The sequence below is a fragment of the Lycorma delicatula genome, chromosome 1 (assembly GCF_047948215.1).
Source record: "Lycorma delicatula isolate Av1 chromosome 1, ASM4794821v1, whole genome shotgun sequence".
Classification (NCBI taxonomy): domain Eukaryota; kingdom Metazoa; phylum Arthropoda; class Insecta; order Hemiptera; family Fulgoridae; genus Lycorma; species Lycorma delicatula.
The window spans coordinates 134,953,528-134,978,752 of NC_134455.1; the positions used below are offsets into that span (position 1 = coordinate 134,953,528).

Consider the following 25,225-nt stretch of genomic DNA (forward strand, 5'->3'; position numbering starts at 1 on the left):
TGAGGATGTCATACTAAGGTGATGGATACAGATTCCTCTAGTCCATGTAAATATGATTAGGGATTTTTCTGGACATATCCGGGGCATTTAACAACTTATGGTGGCCCTCTGCCGTGTTTCAGATGCAAGTATACACAAAAAGAATTAGAAGTGCTCTCAAGTTATTTCAGCTATTGGACCGTTTCTCTGCTTGATGGCGGCTCGGAGGTTCGTAAGACCTTAACTAAAGTATGCCCCCAGGACAGTGTTCTGAGTCCCCTTCTTTGGATCATAGAATTCGATAAATTTTAACTTAGTTTAATTTTTCCAAACAAAACTTGGGAGCTATATGCTATGGTTAAATATACTAACAGTCTTCTGAAAAGTAATTGCACTTCTTACAGGAATTAGCTACAAAGAACCGGTGTGGATGTACAGTAATAATGAATAATCGATCATCTGTACCCACAAGCTTCGTTAATTGGTTGAGAAACGTACTGCTAAAAGGTAGCATACAGAACTCATACAAAAGGTCTCTACTGAAGTTATATACCAGAAACCACCCTCAAGGACCGTGACAGAACTCATAGCATACAGGAAAATATACTAAAAGGCATAACTCTGGCAGACCTACTCAAATACACAGTATAAAACATCGTACGATATCACAAATACAAAGATTAAACAATTAGCATAGATTGCAAAAGAAGGGAGAACTGTATCAAATCAAGTAAGTGATGAAACCAATTAAAAAAACTTACATGCTCAGATGAAAGTTCATCTTCAGTCATGGCAATTGGTAAAAACACACATTCTGTTTCCAGTACTTCATTTTTAATCTCTATTTTAACATCAGTGCATAATGGATCTTCTTCAAGAAATGAATCCCCAACTAGTACAGCAGCCATATTCCTACAATAAAAAACTATAGTTTATCACAGATTAATATTATTACATCAATAAATAGTAGGTTATTTTCTTTAGTTTATTTTCATGTTTTAGATGCTTTTAACATGTTATTTGAATTAAATGTCTTATATTTCTACATTGAGTACTTTCACCTTTCCCAGCTTCACTCTTTTATAAGTTGATGTGTTTCTGAACTCCATTGTCAATTTTATTGTACTGTCTTTGTGTTTATGTTGGATGGGTTTAGCAAGCAGTCTAAAAGCCTAGCTTTTGCCTAATTTCTATGACAAATAGATTCATTCTAAAAATTATGGGTATTACTGATATAAAGTGTAAGTTATAACTTACAATTCAGAGACCAGATTTTTAGTTAAAATTTCTGTGTGCTATCTTAATGCAATACAATATGATTTGTCTCAACAAAAGTTTCAATAAAGTACTGTAAAAAAGAAACTCAAGACTTGTGATAAGAGCGTGAAATAGTGAAGACAAAGCAAGATGTAACATTCAGTCATGTAAATCATGGTTCTCATCACCAAAGTTATATAGTATTACTAATAATACTAAACAAGTTCAGAAAAAGGAGGAATTCATTACATGAATTAATTGTACAATCAATTAAAATTGTTTTACCAACTTTTTTGATGTATTTTCATTTTTATAATACTTACAATTTACAAAGAAAGTATTTATATTAATGAATAAAAAATCTTAAATTGAATGGCAACAAGGTGGAGATTTTTGCAATTTAATGTTTTTCAGTATTCGTAGTTTTAATTTTAAATTATAGACATTTTAATTTCATTTTTCATAATTTTAATTACACCACTTTCATTTATTTTAGTCTAGAAGGTGGTCCATAAAGTTATCTTATGGCCAAACTTTTTACCTAATAAAAAATTTTTAGGTTTTTCTGAGCTGGGGTCTTAGCCTACATACAGGCATAAAACATTAGAGATTGAAAACAGAAAGTGTTCAGGCAACTATGAGATGAAAATGATCAGGGATGCAGCACTTCCAACAGCAATTAAAATAAACCAGGGCTAGAAAAATTAAACAGTTATCATTTCAACTGATAAAGGATATGTATAATAAACAAAATCCATAAAAATAAAAATTTGATACTACAATACAATTATCAAAACTGAACGCCTATTTGAAGTAGAATGATTATCCTTACAATACTATTAAAAGGAGAAATACAGAACTGTAAAAGGAAAATTCTGAGAAAGATCTTGGAATCTAAAAAAAGAGGGTTACAGAAAGAAAAGAAAAAATAAATTTTTTTTGACAAAATTAAACGTCGTCAGTACAATAAAAGAGGTGTAACGTTTACAGATAATTAGAATGTGTGAGGGCAAATTAACTAACAAAATGTTTGAACAGTTCAATTTTAATCACAAAAAAAATTTATAAATTGATAAAATAAAGTTTCAATATATACAAAGAAGAAATAGACATTACAAATGGAAGAAATTATATAATGAAAAACTTTTAAAGGAAAGATTAAGAAATTTAAGTTTCAAAGAAGTATAAAAGCAAAGGACAAAAACATCTGGTTGATAGAAATAAACAAATAATGTGGTGGAATAATTAAAGAATACTGGAGAAAAAGGAAATAAAAAAGGCATCACAAAGTTACTCTACAAGATCCAAATGTGGTCAAAATCGGCAATATGAAGAAACTATCTCCAACAATTGAACTAGTTTCATTATTACACCAATAACTTTACATATATAACGTTATTATAGTTGAGAATAACTTAGTTTTACAGTTAAAACTCTTTAGCGCAAACATAAACTACAAGGTTGTAATTTTAAGGTTATCACATTATTTTCATGGATCCAAGAAAAAAATTAAACCTCTTTACATGCACAACAAAGGATAAATTGTTACACACATAGTTAAAAGTATTATGGAATATATACAGTAATCAGCCACTTAAGTCATAGATATTACTTACAGTGACCAATTTTATATATTACCTGAAGAACCAAGAGGCTACAAGACAGAAAAATTAAACTGATGTAACACCTGATCAACCTCTCAAAAGTAGCATTAGTAACGGGAAGCATCGTGTACGAGTCGTTCCTTCGATTCGAACGAAAGAATCGAGAATCGGGTAACAGGAGACACCGATTCATTTTACAATTCTTAACAATGAATTGGATGGATGACAGGAAACAAAATCTTTCTAAATTAAGATTCAAATTATAGCAATATTTCTATGAAATGGTTAATTATGGCCATATAATTATTATTTGAAACTGATGTCCAACTGTCAGTGGTTATTGCACATGCTTTTATATTATATAGTGACATACGAATCTCACAAGAAATTCTATCATATTTTGTGGAATTAAACTAGTTGTAATTGTTTTCCGACAAGGAAGCAAATACCCAGGTTTTAGCATATGAACAAACTTCTTGAATCCTTCATCCTCAACGAGTGAAATAGGTTGATATTCTTTAGTTATTTACCTAATTATTTGAACATCTAACGCTCGGATTTTACTTTGAGGGACAAATTTTTTAACAAAGGAAGTAAGGGATAACTGTTGTGTTTTTTAGGGCAAAGATGTTATTGGATACACAGAAAAAGGATTAGGCGATTCCATAGGGTTTGTTAATTTAAGGGCTAATTGCTGCGATTCATTTTGGTCACAATAGACGTAGAAGGATTTAAATCGTAATGTCTGAAACGATAATCAGAACAACAAGGATTTTTTATCTTAAAATATCAACTCCTGGGTATTTAATATGAAGAGATAATTTCTAGTCGTCCCACCAGCATAGGATACTGAACTACGGCAAAGATTACACAAGGCTTTTTCTGGGCTTGCTTCAGAAAAGCAAGTCCAGGTGTGACTTCTTTTTCTACAGCTCATGTTTATAATTTTAAAAACAAAACTCTTTTATAAAAGTGCTTATAAAATATTCTACTTATATAAAAACTAATGACTTATAAAAATTATACCAATAAACATTTAGAAAAAATATTGTCTTCTGATTATGTAAAGTAAAACAATCTTACGAACTGTGTAGACCCAAATAAAAAAACTATATATATACACATATAAACAAACTAGAAACACAACTCTAAATAGAACACGAAAAGATTATGCATCATGAAAACCGAAACGACTGTCGTCTTTTACCAGTCTACTAAAAATAATTATAAAATATATCTTAAGCATGACAGTATGCGCTAAAAGAACGAAAATAATTAATATTGTGTAACGTACCTTCCCGCCCGAATGAAATTAAAGAAAAGAGAATAATTCTTTTTTTTTTTTTGGGCGAAAAACGGTTAAACGTTATCATCGCCCGGATTTTCATTTTATTTTTTTATTTTGTTTTATTTTTTAAATAAATATATAAATAAAAGTAATTAAAGCTAGATAAAATTAAAACTTAAAACTACTATCACAAGAAAGAAAGTCCGGAATGGGTGTAAAAGGCCCATTCTCGGATAACAAAAGCACCAAAAAAAAAACACTAATAGGTAACTTAAAACTATGTTAAAAACTAACACATTAAAAATTAATAAAACTTAAAACTAAAAAATGAGATAAAACTTAAAACTATTATGTTTAAAGTTTTACAACTAATATCACAGAAATCTTATACGACGAATTTGTAAAACAAAAAAAAAACATGAATATATATATATAAAATTTCAGCGGAATCTGCATGTTTATTACCTGGAATCCCTACGTGGCTAGGGACCCAGCAAAAACTTACTTCTGTGTTGCGATTATTCAACTCAGCGATTGCGTTGTAAATTTCAATGACGATGGATGTTTGGAATAAAAGTTTTTTAAGGCTTGGAGAGCACTACACGAGTCACTGCAAATAAGAATTTTTCTTTATTTAGGGTAAATGATGTTTAGAGCCTTATTTATAGCGTAGAAAAAATGCACAGCCAACGGTATCGTTTTGTTTCGATCCATCAGTGTATACAACCGCGTCTGGTTTCATCTTGGAGAGAACATACTGAAACGTTTGCTAGAAGACAATAGATAGTGTTGATTGTTTATTGTATGTCGTAAGGTCAAAATTAAAATTTATAAGGTTTAGTCTCCATGGAGGATATGAGCAAGGATATGTATGAAAGAATGACGGTGTGTCAACATTTATATGCTGCAGCAGACGCCGGGTACGGACACCTACAGGTGCAGTACGACGTGGATGGTCCTCATACTTTCCTAGATTAGGATTTCTAAAGACTGACTCAAGAGCCGGGTGATTTGGTTGTCCTCTGAGACGAGCAAAATGAGATAATAAAAGCTGGTCTCGTCTATCCCAAAGTGATGGTTCACCACAGTCTACAAGTAAGCTTGCGACAGGACTTGATCTAAACGCGCCTGTGGCAAGCCGAAGGAAAGCATGATGTACACTATCCAGCATTTTAAGCACGGTTTGACGAGCTGAAGAGTAGCCGACACAACCATAATCTAAACGGGAGCAAACAAAGGAATAGTAAAAACGTGTCATACATGACCTATCGGCTCCCCAGTTGGTGTTACCAAGGACTCGCATCATATCTATAAGTTTGGAACATTTTGTTTTTAATTCTTTTATATGTTTGACCCAAGTAAGTCGGCTATCAAGAAATAAACCTAAAAACTTGACGTAGGTAGAAATAGTAGTAGTCTCTACGTTCAGAAAAACTTGCGGAATAGAAGGGTTTCGTAGCCGAGAAAAAACTACACATTTTGTTTTTTTCGGGTGAAAATGTGAAACCAGTAATCCTGGACCAAGCTTCAAGGTGAGATATAGTGTTCTGCAGTAGTCTCTCTGCTGTAGGTGTTGAACGGCTTGCAATGTAGATAGCAAAGTCATCAGCAAATAGAGAACATGAGACAGGAGCCTGCACACATTTGGTAATATCGATTATGGCTACAGAAAATAAGGTGGCACTTAATGCATTATCTTGGGGCACTCAATTCTCCAAGATGACACTATCTGAGAGCGAATCATCCACACGAACACGAGCCGTTCGGTGATTTAAGAATCCCCGGATAAAAGCAAGCATATTGCCCTTGATTCCCCATTTTTTGAGAGTGTTAAGAATACCACGTCGCCAGGCTGTGTCATACGCCTTTTTTATATCGAAGAAGATAGCGACGAGGTGCTGCCGATTTAGGAAAGCGTTTTGTATGGCTGTTTCTAGTGACACTAAATGGTCAATAGAAGATCGCCCTTGTCGAAAACCACACTGTTCTGGAGATAGAAAGCCATGTTTCTCTAAGTACCATGTAAGTCTGCGGTTTACCATTCTCTCCATTATTTTCCACAAAACGTTTGTAAATGAAATAGGGCGATAGCGTGAGGGGTTGGTTTGGTCTTTACCAGGTTTTAGTACTGGTATAATAAATGCTTCTGACCAGCCGGGTGGGAAGACTTGTTCGGAGAATAAACCGTTGAAAATATTCAAAAGTTGTGGTAGTGCCGAATTAGGAAGGTGTGAAAGCACGGAAAGGCGAATGTTGTCCGGTCCAGGGGAAGTGTCCCGTGAGTTTTTAAGTGCATGTAACAATTCCTTAAATACGAATGGAGTGTTTAATTCACCAACCGAATCACCAATGTTTAACGACAACACCTCCATTTGTATTTTGTACCGTTGAAAATCGTAATTATATGATGAGGTGAGAGACACCGAGCGGAAAGATTTTGCCAGACTATTTGCCACTTCCGATGATGATGAAAGGAGTTCTCCTTCATCAATAAGACCGAGAATAGATTGTTTCGGTGATCCGAAAATTGGACGAATTTTCTTCCATACAGTAGACGTGGGAGTAGTGCGTGAGATAGTGCTCACGTATTTCGTCCATGAATTCCTCTTAGCGTCCAAGAATACTCGACGGCACACCGCTCTAGCCCTGCGGTATAAATTTAGATGTTCTGTTGTAGGCCTACGATTAAATTTTCGTAGTGCCTGTCGTCGATTCCTAATAGCATATTTGCAATCATCGTTCCACCATGGAACGAAAGGACGTCTAGGATTACCCGATGTTTGTGGGATATATCTGTTGGCATTCTCAAGTATCATGGACGTAAAAGAAGAATATTGGTCGAGGATGTTCGCTCCATCGTCATACTGAGATTGGAATGCTTTATGGTATCCGTTCCAATCTGCCTTTTCAACAATCCATCGCCGTGGCCTTCTTTTAATCTCGGAGTCTACACCGAAACCAATAATAATTGGTCTATGATCACTGCTGTGAAAGTCATCAGACTTTCACAGACCAATTAAAATGAGGGAGCACATTCGGTGAGCATATGGAGATATCAAGGTTAGATACAGTACCAGTTGATAAGGACATGAATGTGTGTGATCCATTATTCAGTAGGCAAAGGTCAAAGTCTTGTCTCAATCTGTTTATCATATTTCCTCGCGTGGAGCAGAAGGTTGAGCCCCAGGAAATATGATGGGCATTGAAGTCTCCTACTATTAACGATGGAGATGGTATTTGCGTGAGGAGATTTGAGACATCTAAAGCACTGAACTCAGTGTTCGGTGAGAGATACAGATTGCAGATATGCAATTCGGAGGGAATAGAAACCTTTACTGCAATAGCAGGAATGACAGTGGTTAGTTGAATTCTTGTAGCTGACACCCATTCTTCATGAAAATCGCTACTCCACCACTCTCCCTACTGTCTACTAGGCAGTCGTATCTCTCACAGAAGTATCCTCTGAGTGTAATTGGGTCATGTTGTAGATGGTGAGTTTCTTGGAAACACATGATTAGTGGATCATGTGCGTGCGCTAGTACTCTGTTCATAAGTGTAAAAAAAATAAATAAAAAAATATATATAATTAAATTTCGGAAATTATATAAAAATTAGTTGTACGTGATTCGGTTTTTCTTTTTTGTATTTTTTATTTTAAAGAACTCCGATGCCCTAGGGTCGGGTGGTTCTTCAACCATATCCTCCAGTATATGAGGTGATGGTGGAGGAGATTTATTTGAATGGGATGCTGCAGTTAACATCTCAGAGGGGGTGGTTATGTGGGTTCCCTTTACGGGGAGCTTATTAGATGGCTTACTGCCAGCTGTGATAGTCGCTACCGTGCCGGTACGACTTTGGGAACAGGAACTTTCGTATGTATCACACTTTTGGATTCACTAACTGCGACGGAGGACTTTTTATTCATTTTTGTCAGCTCTGAGATATTGGCTGTAAGTGAAGCTACTTGTTCAGAAAGCAGGTGTTTTTTTCAGATGGACCACCAACCATCATTGTGTTTATTATTGGAACTGAAATTTTGGTCCCACGAGTACCGGCGAAAAATGGACCACTCCTGCAGAGCGCACACGTACTGGAGCTAGAGCTAAATACAACTGGGTTCGCCCTGGTGTCCAGAGGACATCGTTCGAGACTCACTACGTAGAGCCATTCACCCATCGGCACCACAATTTGTTCCCACCTTGGGTTACGGTTGCGTTTCGTAAGATGTCGTTACATCACCGAGTGTAAATGTAAAAATTTCAGTGTAGGATGTTGTTGTGTAATTGTGTAAGTGTGTATGTTGTAATTTATGTAGTGTTCTTGGTGTAATATATGTGTATAATGTAAAGTGTTCCGCAGCTCATTGTATAGTGGGAAGGAAAGCTGCAGAGGCTAGGCCCGTGGGGACGCCAACCCCCAAAGTCTTCAAGAATAAGACTCCCCGTCGGGGAAGAGAATAATGATGTCATATAGGATGTGTGCATAAAAGTTTAAATTTTCCCTTCTCTGTTTAGCGATGAGGTTTGTTGATATAAGCTTGTTTTCGTAAAGGAATCGAATAAGAAATGAAATAAGGATAATCGTAGGGTAGATGAAGGGAATACGTATTAGAAGTGAAGGGCTACAAATTTGACTAAAAATCGTATTCAATCGAGAAACTTAAGAATCAAATAACAGTTGAAAAGAGAAGAATCGACGACAATTAGTAGGTATACATCAATCAAGTCGAAAAGGATTATGAAGAGACATGAGCCGCTAAACATGGGTGAAGAAGAGAAAGAGAGCATGCGCATTAGAAGTGATAGGCTTCTAAGTTTATTAAAAATCGGTATTTAACCGAAAAAGAAGCAGATGTTTATTTAAGGAGTCGAATAAGAATTGAAAAGAGAAGCATCAATGGCATTTAGTAGGTATACGTAAATTGAGTCGAATAGGAGTATGAAGAGAACTGAACTGCTAGACATGGGCGAAGAAGTGAAAGAGAGCATGCGAATTAGAAGTAATAGTCTTCTAAGTTCATTAAATATCGTATTGAACCGAAAAAGAATTGAGTCGAACTGGAATATGAAGAGATTACAGTACTGGTAGTAGCGGAAAGTAAAAGAATCATTGAACCGGACGAACGATTCTTTTCTGAGAATCGAATCGAAAGAATCAATTTCTGAAAAAGAATCGTTTATCCCACCATTACATGGCATAACAGTCAATATCAGTTATATGCCGACAACGCTTCTATAGTTACTTCTTAGATGGCGCCACTGCAACGCTATATTGAAATAAGAAAACAAATAAATAAAATAAAAATCTATTTTTTAACCTCCAGGACCACTGTTAGGTATTGCTTCAGAGGATAAGATGAATGAAAAGAGCGTGTGAAAATGCCATGCCTCACCGGGACTTAAACCAAGACCTCCGGATGAAAGACCGAAACGCTACCACTCACGCAATAATCTAAGCAAAGTTAATCTATGCTGGCAAGCCAAGGTTACCAAGCATAGGTTAAATTTGGTTAGAGTACATTTATAATTTTATTTAATTTCTTATTTCAATATAGCGTTATTATCCTTTTAATACTGATTAAAAGGATAATCATTCTGCTTCATATAGGCGTTCAGTTTTGATAATTATATTGTAATGTCTTAATTTTTATTTTTACAGATTTTATCATACATAACAAAATCTAATTTCCTTTATCAGTTGAAATTATAACTGTTTAATTTTTCTAGCCCTGGTTGGAAGTGCTGCAAACCTGATCATTTTCATCTCAAAGTGTTGTGGGCATACGACAGATTTTGACCGGCATAACAAGGGGCCATAATAAACTTTCAATACAGAATCGTTCTCCGTTAACCACCCCTCAGTCTCTTGAACGTCATTACCCAACAATTTATATCACTCTTATTACTGCACGTATTAAAGGCTGTGCAAACGAAATTTGTAATTAAGTTCATGTTCATTCCTCTCTGTTCAGATTTAAGAAAGTCCCCAACAAGAGGTTGATGCTGTTATGATTATTATCTTAGAAGAGATAAAATGAATTGTGTTCGTCGTTTGTTTCAACCTTCTGAATTATACCAGAAGAACATAAACTTTGTAATCAGGGACACTTCATGATAAAATATTTTGAATAACCAAGAACGGTGGCGGTGCAAGAAACTACTGTGCGAGTTTATATACAAATGCTGTCCAGTTCATTGTTGCAGGACTGACTTTATAAAATTTTACTATTTATTTATTCATGAAACTATAAAATGACTGAGATATGAGAACGCGAAATAAATATCGGCCACAAGGCTGTCAACTGGAGAAATCACCTGCGGAAAATGTGCTTCGAGAAGCTTTTAAAATCAAATAGTGTAATCGGTGGGTTGGGTCTGACAGAAGAGACCCAATTGGATGACACGACACATCACTTACACTCATACATATCATCTTTCACAGGATGATATGTATGAGTGTAAGTGACGTGTAGTCTTGTACAGGCTCAGGTCGACCATTTCTGAGATGTGTGTTAATTGAAACCCAACCACCAAAGAACACCGGTACCCACGATCTGATATTCAAATCCGTAAAAAAGAAACTGCCTTTACCAGGATTTGATTGTTGGAACTCTTAACTTGTTGGAAATAAGCTGATCTGCGAAGACGCGTTCACAAACACCAACCCGGAGGGTTTCAGTGCCGTACTGGTATGATTTAGACTTTCATGAGGGGTTCGAATCTCAATCACACATGTCATTTTTCATAAACTACAAAATTCCATTACCATATCCCATGGACACTCTGTTTCCAGATACTCCAGAAGGTGAAGCAGAAATCGGCGTCAGGGCGGGTGAGACACCATTCCCCCTGGCGTATGAACTGTGGATCCCGTAGATATAGGTTTCTCGCATGGCACTGAGAAAGGCACCGGGGATTGACCAGCTTTACTCTGACATTCTATCATCTGCTGCCTGTCATAAGCGAGCAGCTAGGAGGGCTATTCTCAGACTCGTTGGAAGGTGGCTTTGGTGAGGGTGCTCTTAAAATCAGGAAAGGATCCGAGTGGGGTCAGCAGTTATCGACCAATCAGCCTCTTGTCGGTAATCGGCAAGTTGCATGAAAGGCTGGGTGTGGAACGGCTCTGGGAAAACATCGATATGAACGATTTTATAAATCGAGACAAATACGGTTTCATGAAAGGCGTTGGCATCTTAAATGCTCTTGCCGAGGTGGAAAGCACCGACTGTAAATATGTTTTGGCAATTTTTATTGACATAGAGGCAGCATTTCCTTCCTTGTGTTGGAGTTCTGTACTCTCCGAGTTGGAACGCCGCAATGTTCTCGTAGCCCTGCAGGTCATGGTACGTGACCTGTCTTGTCGTAACTGTACGGCTCTGTTTAGGGATGCACATCTAGTTGTGGAAAAATCAGTCACCAGGGGAAGCTCGCAGGGTTCCGTTCTCGGTCCCTTGCTGTGGAACCTGGTATTCAACGGATTTTTGGGACTGACATTCCCAGAAGGCCATATGACACGGCCCAGGCTTTCGCCGATGACTGTCTGCTGTTAGTTCGTGGTAATTCACTACCACAGCTAGAAGACTGGGCACAAGCGGCTTTGTCAACCGCAGAGAGCTGGATGGACATGCAAAATTTAAAGAATTCTATGGACAAGATGATGCGTATGCTTCTCAAGTGTGCGGAAAAATTATCATACAGTCGTAACCCCCATATTAAGTATAAAGGTTGTGTAATCAGACGAGTTAGAGTTCGTAAGTACCTAGGTGTTTTGGTTGATGAGAAGTTGTTGTTTAGTAACCACATTAGGCAAATACCGGTTTCGAGCCGGGCCTGTACCGGAGTGGAACGGTGATCGGAGTACACCGGTTCTAAATTTCGAACAGTAGCCCATCTCCCACCTGCGGAGGAGGTTTTACAACCTTGCGATGGAAGCATGGCAGCAAGAATGGCACGCCACAACTAAGGGTAGGACCTTGTATTGATTTATACAGGACTTATGGGGATGGTACGCTTCTACTTCGTTTTTAAGAGCCACGGGAGCCCAAGAGCTCTCCAACCACGCGAATTTGAACCAATATTTGTTTCGGTTCCGCTTGACAGCTAATGTGCTGTACGTCTTTGGGGAGGTCTAATCGAAACAAAACTTGATGTTCGACTGCCCAGCTCTTGGGGGGGTGGGGGGCAGAACTAAGGCCACTCTGGAAGAAGTCAAGGGGAAAATTAGTTAGCCACTCATAACCGGTGAGTCAATATGGCGCGAGCCGCATTGTCGGACCGTATGGGAGTTCCTTGATGCCATTGTTTTGTTCAACCGGCATCAGTAGTTTAAGGGATATAAGACTCCTATGCTTGCTGTAGGAAGCTACCCTTGAGAAATGGCTGTTCATCGGTCAAATATAGCTCAGAGCGCTATAATATGGTGGACACTTGCTGGCATTCAGCGACGCAGGAGTGGCAGCAAATTGCTGTCCTTGACGGACTAAGTTTTAATTTATTGGCAAGTCATATATTTTAGTATGTATTTTTTTTTTTTTTTTGTGGAGGGCGAAAAACGTCTGTACGTTATCATCGGCCAGGTTTTTTTCTTTTTTTTATGAAAAAAAAATAAATAAAATTAATTAAAACTAGTACGTAAAACAAACTTAAAATAATAATAAAAAAATAAAAGCAAAACAATTAAACAAAGTCCGAGATGGGTGTAAAAGGCCCATTCTCAGATAACAAGAGCACAAAAATGATACAAAAAAGTTTTAAAAAAATAAGACACAAACATAAAACTTAGAACTAGGTTAAAACTAAAATAAAGAAATTAAATAAAACTTAAAACTAAGTTAAAAAAATAAAACTTAAAACTAATATCACTAGAATCTTAAAACTAATATCACAGACAGAGTCATTAAAACATAAAAGCTAAAATAATAAATAAAAAAAACTATATAAAAAATAAAATTTAACAGATTCGGATAAGAAGTGTAAAAGGCTCCCCCCCTCAGTTAACAAAATCAAATCTATTAAAAACTTTTCTAGAATAAGAAATATACCCGACAATATTAAATTTTTTGGGTTAACCCTACACTATGCAGAAAAAGAAACAACCGGTTTAAAACTTCATTGTTGTTGCACAAGACACCACGGATGTTTCTGGGTAATTTAAACTTACGACGCAACGCCACATAACATATGCAGTCCACGAGTATGTGGTGTACAGTCATGCGGCAGTTGCATCGTGTGCATAGGGGTGCTTGTTCTCTTGTCATCAGGTGCTCTTGTGACACCCTGGTGTGTCCTATCCGCAACCGACAGAGGACTACTTCCTCACGCCGAGATTTTCTACATGAGGAGTCCCATGGCAACATTTAAGTCAGAATTTTCTTTAAGATTTTGAACATTTTATTCCACTTAATAATTTTCAATTCTTTTTTCAGATCTGTAAATCCCACATTAAGTGACTTCATTCTTCTTAATATTATGTTGTAAACATGTTCTTTTTGGTACCAAACTAAGCTATCCTAAGGATAATTCTTGATGAATCACATGCTAAAGTGACTGCACAATATTTTACCATTTAACTTTGTCCCTGTTATGGAAACAATTATGCTATTTTTAAAATCAGTTTAAATAATAAAGTGCATTAGATTATAGAAGACAATTAGTGGAGTATCTTAAGATTTTGACCTTAGGAACCATTGAATTAATCAATGTTCAACCTGGAGAATTATGTTTTTTGCATAATGTACTAAAAGGTTTGAAAGTAATTTTTGTTGCTACTGATTTTTTTTTAGTAATTGCAATTATTTTATCTTTAGTAAATAATTTTGTTTGAAATTTTAATATTATAACCGTTATTTAAGAAAAAAGGAAATTACAAAACAACTTGTAGAGATGCCAAGTATCTAAAACTGTTTGTAGTAACAATAGATGCAAAGGAAAGGTGGCAGAAAGTGGAGGGGGACAACGACAGATGTTGCTGTAAAATGTACTATATACGTTTCTTATTTAAATCAGTTTGCCCAGTCACATGTTCAGTTCCTGTCGTGTATTTTGTGCAGTGAAAATGCAGTGCAGCTAAGGATTCAGATTATTTTTCTTCTGGCATTACCACTGACCAGACATTGATGAAATCAATGAGTGCAGAAGGAGGTACTTTTAACCGTGGTGTCACTGAAAGGATTGTATATAAATGGATCAAAGGAGTGAGTTACATTAAAGATATAATTGAAGGGATAGAAAAATTTTGTAATATATAATTTAAAAAAAGGCATCAACATAGTGATTCTACAGAAGCTGGGATAGGAACAGATGATATTATATTTGTAAAAAATTGGAGGAAGTTTTTACACACCATAGCCCTTTTCCTGATACAGATGCTATTTTGTCGATTGCAACTAGAGTAATTGGTGACGAAACAATAAATTGTTTTAACACTTTCAAAGAAGGCATGAAAATAGTGAATAAAGCAAAGGGTTAAAACTTAAAACATCTTAAACTATCAAAAAAAGTGATCAATCCTTTATTGTCAAAAAATAATAAGATTAAAGTTAATAACGATTTTGTTCCAGCTTATCTGTTATTGCTATTTCAGTGAATCTGCATTCTGTAAAAATCCGATGAAGAGCTGAAAACTTACATGAATTAGCCCATAACCTTTTGTTCTCTTTGAAGATAGTTAAATGTGAAAGACAAAAAAAAATCAATATTATACAAACTATTTCCCGAAGTCTCTACAACTATTCATGGTGTAGAAAATTTTAATTATGTCATTGATGGAGGTATATTGTTACACCAGTGTAAATGGCAGTAAGAAGAAAAAATGGGAACAATATGTAATCACTAAGTAAGACATTTGAAGAATGATTACATCAGAAATGTGTATGCAGTATTTGACAATTACAAAAAGACAGCATAAAATCAGCTGGAAGAAATCATTGTACTTCAAAAATAAGTGTGCAGATAAAGTTTGATAAAGATATGCTGCTTAAAATTAACCAAGAAAAATTTCTTATAAATAGTAAAAATAAAAGCCTACTTATAGAAATGTTATAGAAAAATTATCTGACCATAACATTTTTACATGCCAAGCAGAAAGAGATGCAGATAGAGTGATTGTTGAAACGGCAATTAATTTACAGTTGGAAAATATTGCTATAGTTTTTGAAGATACAGCAGTTTTATTAACTGTACTAACTCCAACAGACCATGAAATTTATTTTCAAAAGCCACCTCAAGGGAAATTTGCTCAGAAAGGTTTTTCATCCAAAAGTTTGGAGAAATCACTACCAAAATGCTAACAGCGTTTTTTTTCTACATTTTTTCACTAGTTGTGACACATCTGCTTTTTTCAATAAAGGTAAAAACAAGTTTACCCAAAAATTTAAAAAATGCAACGATTTACCTGATGTTGCTGAAGTATTTAAAAATGCTAATGTAGAATATAGAAAACTTTTTCACACTGATGTTGCATGCATTCTGGCTTTATACGGTGCCCCCCACCACCCAATAAATAAAAGATTTGAATACTTTACGATACAATCCTTTGTTAAAAGGCACACCTAAAAACACCTGTGTTCAATTGCCATCGTTAGTGTCAACATCTGATGCAGCATTTGAACATCTAAAAATAGTATACCAACTAGTGCAAATATTGTTAGGTAATGATATCTCTATTAAAAATTGGGGGTGAAATATTCTTCCAATACGTTCGTGCCAGTAATGATGACTCAATCCCCAGCTCCAGATATTACTTAAGATGCTGTTTTCAATTGTAAATAGGATGTGGATCTGCCTGCGAATGTAGAAAAAGTGGATTATATTGTACTAAGTGTGTTCAAAGTGCAATGGTAATAACTGTTTCACTGCATCCTCTATTATAGAAATCAATGAAGTAGATGAAAATAATGAAAAATTTATGTTATTTGTTATAAATTTTCAATATTACCCCAATAAAAATATATTTGTATCACAATTTTTGTATACAACTGCTTTATTAAGAATACTTTGTATTAGATTATATATATTCATGACTATTTTAATATTGAGTATCAAGCAACATTTTCTAGGAGGTAAACTTTTTAATATACCTTAAAAACAATAGTATCCAAGAGGCTTTATGAAAATTTGTTAAAGTAATTGGATTCTGAAATTTTTTTATTCTGGGAGCTTGAGGTACTCCACTAAATCTGTGTTGGAGGTTTCAGTAGTATAGATGCTTTTATGCTGAATTTATATTTTTGGTTGGAATTGCCTAAAATTATAAATGTACATATTTTTTGCAATACTTAAAAATACTCTACTTATCATTAATATTTTTACACATAAAGCTTCATTTACTTCTTTATTCTTTATCAATTGAAATGGCCAAAGTATTCGATTTTAGTCAAAATTTTTGAAATGGATTTTTAATGTTTTCAAATTATAACTCCAAGACCAAACATGTTGTTCATCATTCCATCTTATCTCGATAATTCCTACTATAATTAGCTTCAACTATAAGTATACATCCCTTGTTTTAAATTACTTTAATACCACTTTTATTTCAACTTTTGAAATTTCAGACTCAAAGGTTTTTAAGGAATTAAAAAAACATTCCTCAGCAACCATCAATTAATTAGTTTTGTTCAGCTTCTTTAACATCTATAGAAAAGTCCAGTAACCTCTTTTAGAAACTATCCTTTTATCTGGCCTTTCCACAGATATCCACCCATTACAGCAGCACCTTCAGTATGGTCATTTGTTTCTCAAAGGCATAAAATTTACTGTACGAGTTTAATATACGGATAATGTATACTACATGTAGCATTTTGTAAGTGTATATCCCTTGTTGGATAATAACCAACCACACTTTAATGCAAAGACTGCCCTTTCAATGCAGTTAACCATCATATTAATGGTCTTTCCTGTATGCACAACACAAGCACATACCTGTCATTTGCAGCTACATTCCCAATCTATAGGGCATGTATATTTAAATATTTCAATCAACAAAAACCACTATGACAAAACCAAAGCAAGTTCAATAGAAACTTATCAATTTATACAAAAACTTTTTCAAATCCATACATTAATCATCAGTAACATAGAATATCATGTAATACATTACCACTGTTATATCTGAAAACTGATCATGATCAATTGAATTAAATACTGATTACAGTTAAACTAGCTATTAAAACATGTATGACAATTTAAATAATCCACCACATTCAAAATTTACCACCTGTTCATTCACAAATTTATGTTAGAATATACTTTTTCTAGTTATTCAAATTTACTTTCAATTCTGATTTTTTCTAATTTATTGTATGTTGTCCATGTGTAATCTGCAACATTTTAATAATTCTTTCTTTTATTTTTGTATGCTCTTAAATTTTCTAAAAATTGGTCTAAAGAATCTATATCCGTTTACAATGGTTATAACTAATACTATACATTCCACTGCTGTTACACTCACCTTGTCATGCAATGTTATTATAATTTAAATATTCTACTATTTATTGGCTTAAAGAATGTAATTTTAACTTTTTTAGACATTAGATATTTATTGAATTTTTATAAAAATAAGTCTCCATCTTGTTTTTTCTTCAAATGGTATATTTATTTCTGTTGTATTCTTTTTAACGAGATTTTTATTTATATTCAGAGCAATAATATAATTTATATATTTTAGTTTGCAGTAATTTCAATGTGTTTTAATTCTTATTTTTACATCTAAAAATTAATTAATCTATTATTATTGACTGTAATTTCACAATTATTTTTTTCCTCAGTCATTTGAGTGGTCTGATGCAGCTCTCCAAGATTCCCTAAATAATGCCAGTCATTTCATTTCAGTATATCCTACACCCCTAAAAAATCGTTTTACATATTCCAAACGTTGCCTGCCTTCACAATTTCTACCACCTACCTATCCCTCCAATATCAAAGCGACTATTCCAGGACGCCTTATGATGTGGCTTATTAGTCTGCCTCTTCTTTTAGCTACATTTTTACAAATGTGTCTTTCTTCATTGATTTGCTGCAACACCTCTTCATCTGTCAGTTTATCCACCTGTCTGATTTTTAACAATCTCCTACAGCACCGCATTTCAAAAGCTTCTTCTAATCTTTTCTTCACAGGTTAAATTAACTTTTGATGTAAGCAGTTATATTTCTGACCAAATGCTCATTTCACCTGTGCTATTCAGCATTTTATATCCCTCCTGCTTTGTCCATCTTTAAAAATTCTACTTCCCAAATAATAAAATTCTTCTACTTACATTGTATTTTCTCGTCATATTTTTATATTTAATGGTCCACCTACTTTATTTCTACTACATTTCATTACTTGCATTTTGTTTATTTTTATGTGGTAGTTCTTTCGTAGACTTCATTCATGTCAGTCATTGTTTCTTCTAAATCCTTTTTACGCTCAGCCAGAATTATTATATCATCAGGAAATCACAGCATCTTTATCTTTTCACCTTGCACTGTTACTCCAGATCTAAACTGTTCTTTAACATCATTAACTGCTAGTTCCATGTAAAGATTAAAAAGTAACAGGGATAGGGAACATCCTTGTCCGATTCCCTTTTTTATTACTGCTTCTTTCTTATGCACTTAGATTATTTCTGTTGCAGATTGGTTCCTGTAAATGTTAGCATTTTTTCTTCTATCTCCGTACTTGAACCCTACATTTTTTTAAAATGCTTAACATTTTATTCCAGTCTATGTTATCAAATGTGTTTTCTAAGTCTATAAATGCCATGTATGTTGGTTTGTTTTTATTTAATCTTCCATCACAATTTACAGAACAAAAACAAAAATAAATTCTTTATTTCTTATTATGCCATTACAGTAATTATGATGTCAATTGAGGATGTAACTTTATCTTTTAAATAGGCACTAGTCAGATGTCCACCAATGTTTGTTTTGCACTGTTGCACTTTGTCCCATAGATTTCACACTGCTGCTTGTATTATATTGTCTGGTATGATTTGATTTCTTCTTGTACGGAGACCTTCAGTTCATTAACGCCCCTAGATTTATTAATGGACACTAATTAATGGTAAACTCAAAGAAAATAGTTACATATTGATATGTCTGTAGAACATCTGTCAAACCACAGTCTTGAGATAACTCTGTTAGAGAGAGCTGGTGTCCCATCTTGCTGAAACCATTACCATACTTCAACCTGATCTCACGCTAATGCAGTTTTAAGAACAAGAAATTCCTGTTGTATATTACAACAAAACTTGTTGTAATATACAATAAACTGTTACATACAAGCTGTAAGAAGATTGCATATGAAGCTGCTGGGAATCTGAATCTGATCAGTAATGAAAATTTTGTTTGTCAAAATTTTCAAACTATTTTGCTTTAAAAATCATAATTTATATTCAGTGGCCCATCTACTTTATTTCTACTATGTTTCAAACAAAAAATGTTATCATCTGTATTAGAGATCAACATTATTAAAATGTCATCTACATATATTATCCATAAAAGTATTATAACAAGACTGGTACAACAGACCTGGGTAATGGATTCCTACCAATTAGAAGAAAGTAGTAGAAAATATAATGGGAGGAATCCAGAAAGGGACTAAAAGAAACTAATTTAGTAAATATAACAAGTCCGTTCAACAATTATCCATTGTAATACTGCCCACTGACACATCTAAACAAATGTTGTTCTGTGAGAACGTTATCGTACCAAGGTAGGAATTTCATTGGAATGTGTGAGGGTGGACGATCATTTCTAGTGTGAATTAAGTTTGACGTGATTAAGGTGATGTCACAAGTAATTTCAGAGTGGAAAGTACATGTAACCAAGATATGGTTCAGTGAGTTACTGTTAGACTATAAGTGAAAGAGATAATCTATTGAATTACATTCATAAATTTAGGGTAGTTTTACTTGGAACAGCAACGGCATTTGCAGTGAAAAAACTTTATGCTTGTCTTATCTATTGTACTGTTGTTGTTAATAGAAGACTAAAGGTTAAAAGTGTTAAGACTAGTGGTCATGCTAATTGTCTTTTGTCAATGGGACTGAATTACATTTAACTACCTGAAAATAAATCCTGATGATTATTTTAAATTCTGTTTTGTATGTAATCACTGTTTACTATTATTATTGTCATTTATTATTATTGATTTGTATTTTTTTTTATGCTTTTAAACTAATAAATTGTAATATCATAAACATTTTCAACTGTCAATCTCTCAATATCCTGATTAAGCCACAAACATGCGACAGTATGTGTTATATGTATGACAGTTATATGTTTGGGTTACACCATATACTATATAATTATACACTGGAATTTTAGGAAACATTATATGTCTGGCATAAGTCAAACACAAAATATAGTTTAGTAATATTAATACTTTAGTTCATACTACACATAATCGTAAATATATTTTACATTTAAAATACATTTAAGTCTACAAATTATTTGTTCATATGATCTTGAGTTAAAGAAACCAATGAAGTAGTAACAAATTAGTTTTTTATTGTAAAATTAACAATGTATTATAAATTAATTAACAGATAATATATGTTTTTGATAATTTCATGCAAAATAAAAAATATTATTATCACTAATGCTCCATATTTATTTGCTCCATCAAAAAAATATTATATTGTACTGAGTTGTGAATCAATTCACCTTCATGCCCAGAAAGTTGCTACAATAATTGGTATGCTGGTTTTCAGGATCAGCTGCTTCAGATCTGATTACTGGCAAGTTCTTTGTATTTCCCTTTTACACTCATTTCATCTTTATCATTAAAATATATGTAAATGCGAGCCAAGATCGTAGTAATACAAATAAAACAAAAACAGGACAGTATAAGCAAAAAAGAAAATCCTAATTAGCCTTTTTGTAAAACTACAATTTATTATATTTTTTACTGATAACGAAAACATTTATAAAAAGTTATTTTGGTATAATAATCATGAATCGTTTAAGTACGTATATAAAAGTAAAAAAAATCAATGGTAAAAAAAATCAATGGTAACAATTAAAAGTAATCTTTTTTAAATAAAGTAAAGTTGTTTTAATATGTTATGCAGTAATTTATGAGAAAGTAATTAAATCAGCAAGAAACTATAAATAAGGGTCATCAAGAATGTAACATACATAACATACAGTAGCAAATGAGTAATTACCAGTTATTCGTTTAATTGGCAGTTAAATGAGTATTCATATGAAAGTAAATCAAATTTAAATGGTAATTTTTCTATTCTACACAGCAAGCAGTTCCAAGCTGGATGTTTGAGTGGGGTTAATGTTTAAGGAGAGGGGAGGGAACCAGCTTGGTTAGCTCTGCTCCGTTCTGTTGTCAGTACAGCCATGAATGAGCAAGAGGTTCTATTGTCTGTTACACAATGTATAATCATAAAGTTTTTAACTAATGAAGGTGTTGAACTCATGGAAATTTTAACTTAGTTAAAGGTACAGTTTGGGGACACTACACTGTATAGTGGGCAAGACAATTTAAGGGCGGGTGAGAAAGTGTAGAAAACAAGCCATAATCAATGCCCAAGGTCAAGTTTCACAGCTGACAACATCTATGCTGTTTGAGAGCTTATCAAAGGTAATCACCGGTTCACTGTTGAAGAAACAGATCATCTTGGTTTCAGAAAAATTATTGTTTGATGGGTTCCAAAGTTGTTAATCGAAAATCAAAAACAGGTCAGGCTGGAGATCTGTAAGAGACTTCTGAATCGATTTTGGCAAGATGTGATTTTCGTCACATGTGATGAAACACAAGTCCATCATTACAATCTGGAATCAAAAATGGTGAGTAAGGAGTAGCAAAGGAAGAATGAGGGCTACTCAGTAAGGTCAAAACCTGTGTGTCAGCCAGAAAAATTCCTGCAATAATTTTTTTTTGACTCAAGGGAAGTTTTGCTCATTAATTTTCTTCACAATCAACTAAAAACGAATGCGTCTTACTATTGCCAGCTGCCACAATCAACCAAAGCTGCCTACCAAAACAAAAGATGGGGTATGTCCATTAGAGTTGTTATCCTTCTCCATGACAATGTCAGGTCGTACACAGTGATTTTGACAAGGCATAAATTGGAAAAAATGCACTGGGAAATTCTTGACCATCCTCCCGACAGTCCAGATTTGTCTCCCTGTGATTATTTTTTGTTTGTGTCCTAGAAATAATTGCTTGGAGGGGAATGATAGAAAACAATGGAAGACGTCAAAGAGCTTGCGCGCAATTGATTGATGACTCATCCTCAAACTTTTCATGAACTTAGAATATTCAAGCTTCCAAATCATTGGCAAAAGTGTGCAGTCATGCAGTTGACTATATAAAGAAATTATGACTATGAACTGTGTGTATAATCAATCAATAAATTTAAAAAAAATTACTCTTTATATTTGATTCACCCTCTTATAACCATTCAGGATTAATTATTTCTGTGTTTCATTCTACAATCCAAGCAAGGTCAACATAAAAGATAAGACCATCGGGCAGCAACTGAATGGCCGACAGCCATTGGTGTGTAAAGCAAAAGCTATAATATGAAGTTGAGACAGTTAAATATTCAAATTTTAAATCATTTAAAGGAAAGTATTTTTTCTACAAAAAATAGATGATAGATGATGGGAATAGTATAAAGCTATCAGAATTCAAACAAACTATTTTCAGTAAAAACTCTAATCATTAATGCTGACTTTATTTACACTAAAAATGGAGAAGTACCTATTGCTGTTCCAGTACATGAAATGAAAAGCAGTCTTCAATATGAGTAAACTTAAGTCATCGACTACAAAATACAATGACTTGCTACATCAGTTTGAAGAGTATAATTCCAAACAGGAATCAATATGATTTTTTGAGTACTCCATTGTACAGTTCGGCATGCAAGACGATTTACCTGAGACTGATGATAAAGAGAAATTTTAATAGTGTTAATAGACTAATGTTACCATATCTGTAATACAATTTGCAACAGCAGTTTTCATTATTGTCACTTTCAAAGTGTAACCGAATATTAGTAGTTTAGTGTTAATAATTGATTTAATATGTATTATTTTAATCTTTCAGTTTTAAGAGGAAAACATAATTTACATAAATAAGTAAACAATAAACATTATTGAATTATAAATGATAAACAAATTAAAGAAGAAAAACCAGTAACTGTTTAGAATTTATGCTAATATTGATGATAAATAATTCAGTTCTTTTACTTTCCTATCACATAGCAGAGTTATAGCTCTAGAAAGGAAAGTATTGTAATCGCTTCAATTTGGGCACATACAGTTTTCACCGGATCTTTACGTTTTGACACCTAACAAATCCAAAAACTGGAAGGAAATTTTCCGAATGTTCATATGTATGTTCGGTGTCACCCTCTAAATCACCAGAACTACTTGGCTGATTTTGACCAAACTTGGTCAGAATTACTTCTATGTATGAAGCTTTGATACCGTTAAATTTTCAACTTAAAAGATCAATGGAGTAAGGCTGTAGAACAAGGTCACCTTGGGTGACCTTGCTCTACAGCTCCTAAGGTCTTCCTTTTGTCTTAGGCACATGTTTACAATTAAAAAAATATTTCCAAAAAAGATTTTTTACAAAATTACACCCCTACTTCAATAAATACTCTAAATAAACTAGTGGCTAAGTGGGAATACCAAGTCATTAGTACCCGCTCTCACCTCAAGGAGCGCCGGTGTAGCAGACATACAGCTGCTGTAGTTGTCTGCTATGTGGTGACAACACATGTTGAGACATCACAGTAGAATTAAATAAATGTAAATGAAATAATAGTGTATAAAGTGTAAAAAAGAATTTAAAGTGACCGCTAGTACCACCACACCTACACAAATAAAATATGGTATGCGCGTGCACTTTAGTTAGAATCATGGAATTAAATAAACAAAAATTATTATGTTTAAATAAAATGATAAATATTTTTAATTAAGTTGTGTGTGTAAGCCATTCATCAGCAAAAAAAATCATGACAGGAAAGTCCTACAACTGTACTGTCAACTTTTTTTTATTAGGTTTAAAATTAAGCCACCGATATAATATGCAATAAACTTTTCTTTCAATTTTGTCTGGTAAGGAAGAAAGGTATCAATTAGAATTGATGAACACAATCATATACAATAATATAATATCAAAAGATTTTATTAAAAGTGATCACAATGTAATCTTATTTTGATTTTTTTTATATTCCTCATAACAAAGTATAAAAATAATTTTTTCTGTAATAGGCAAAAGAATCTAACCTGCCAAACACTGATTGATATTTAAAATTTCTAAATTACTGAAATGAGTTAAACAGAGTAATAGAAATCATTATACTACAACATTTGAAGATAATATGTAACTCCCTTTGTGAATGTCAAATACTTAAAATTAGAAAAATAGTTTTTTTTATTGAAATTGGTGATGTGAAGGTTAAAAATATATACTCTTCAAGGAGCTATAAAGTTGATGTTTGGGATATATTTTCAAAGAATGGTACCTCATACAACATTAATGGATTTATTAATGTTGTATTTATTAATTTAGTATTCTTTTACTTACCAGCATGAACAGAAAGATGAGCTTTCAAACTGGATTTCTGAAAAAATGACTTTTGACAAAAATTACATACATAATTTTTTTCACCGGTATGAATATGAATATGTCTTCTCAAGGTAGAACTTTGTGTAAAAGACTTTTGGCAAAAATGACATGTAAATTTTTTCTCACCAGTATGTCTTGAAAGGTGAGTCTTCAAAGTGGAGTTCTGAGTAAAAGACTTTTGACAAAAGTGACATGTAAATTTTTTCTCATTGTAATGAATTAGAAGATGTGTCTTTAAAGTAGAACTCCGACTAAAAGACTTTTGACAAATATTACAAGTGAAATTTTTCTCGCCGGAGTGAATGGAAAGATGTGTTCTCAAATTATAAATTTTTGTAAATGACTTTTGGCAAATATTACACATGAAGGTTTTCTCTTCTGCATGAATTAAAAGATGTCTCTTCAAAGCAGAACTCCAATTAAAAGACATCAGACAAAACTCACATATGAAACTATTCTCATTATTTTCCTCCATAGAATAATCAATTGTTTCTGTACCTAGATCCTGTAAAAAAATTTA

At 33.6% G+C, this 25,225-nt stretch overlaps 1 protein-coding gene across 1 annotated transcript in view; it reads right to left on the minus strand.

Moving 5' to 3' along the window:
* LOC142317649 (uncharacterized) overlaps positions 1–25,225 on the minus strand; it is a 71,611-nt gene that overhangs the window by 12,316 nt on the left and 34,070 nt on the right. The window contains exons 6-8 of the mRNA XM_075354205.1: positions 24,659–25,210; positions 17,046–17,071; positions 741–891 (exon numbers count right to left, since the gene is read on the minus strand). Coding sequence (XP_075210320.1) covers positions 741–891; positions 17,046–17,071; positions 24,659–25,210 — 729 coding nt within the window. The remainder of the gene's footprint in view (positions 1–740; positions 892–17,045; positions 17,072–24,658; positions 25,211–25,225) is intronic.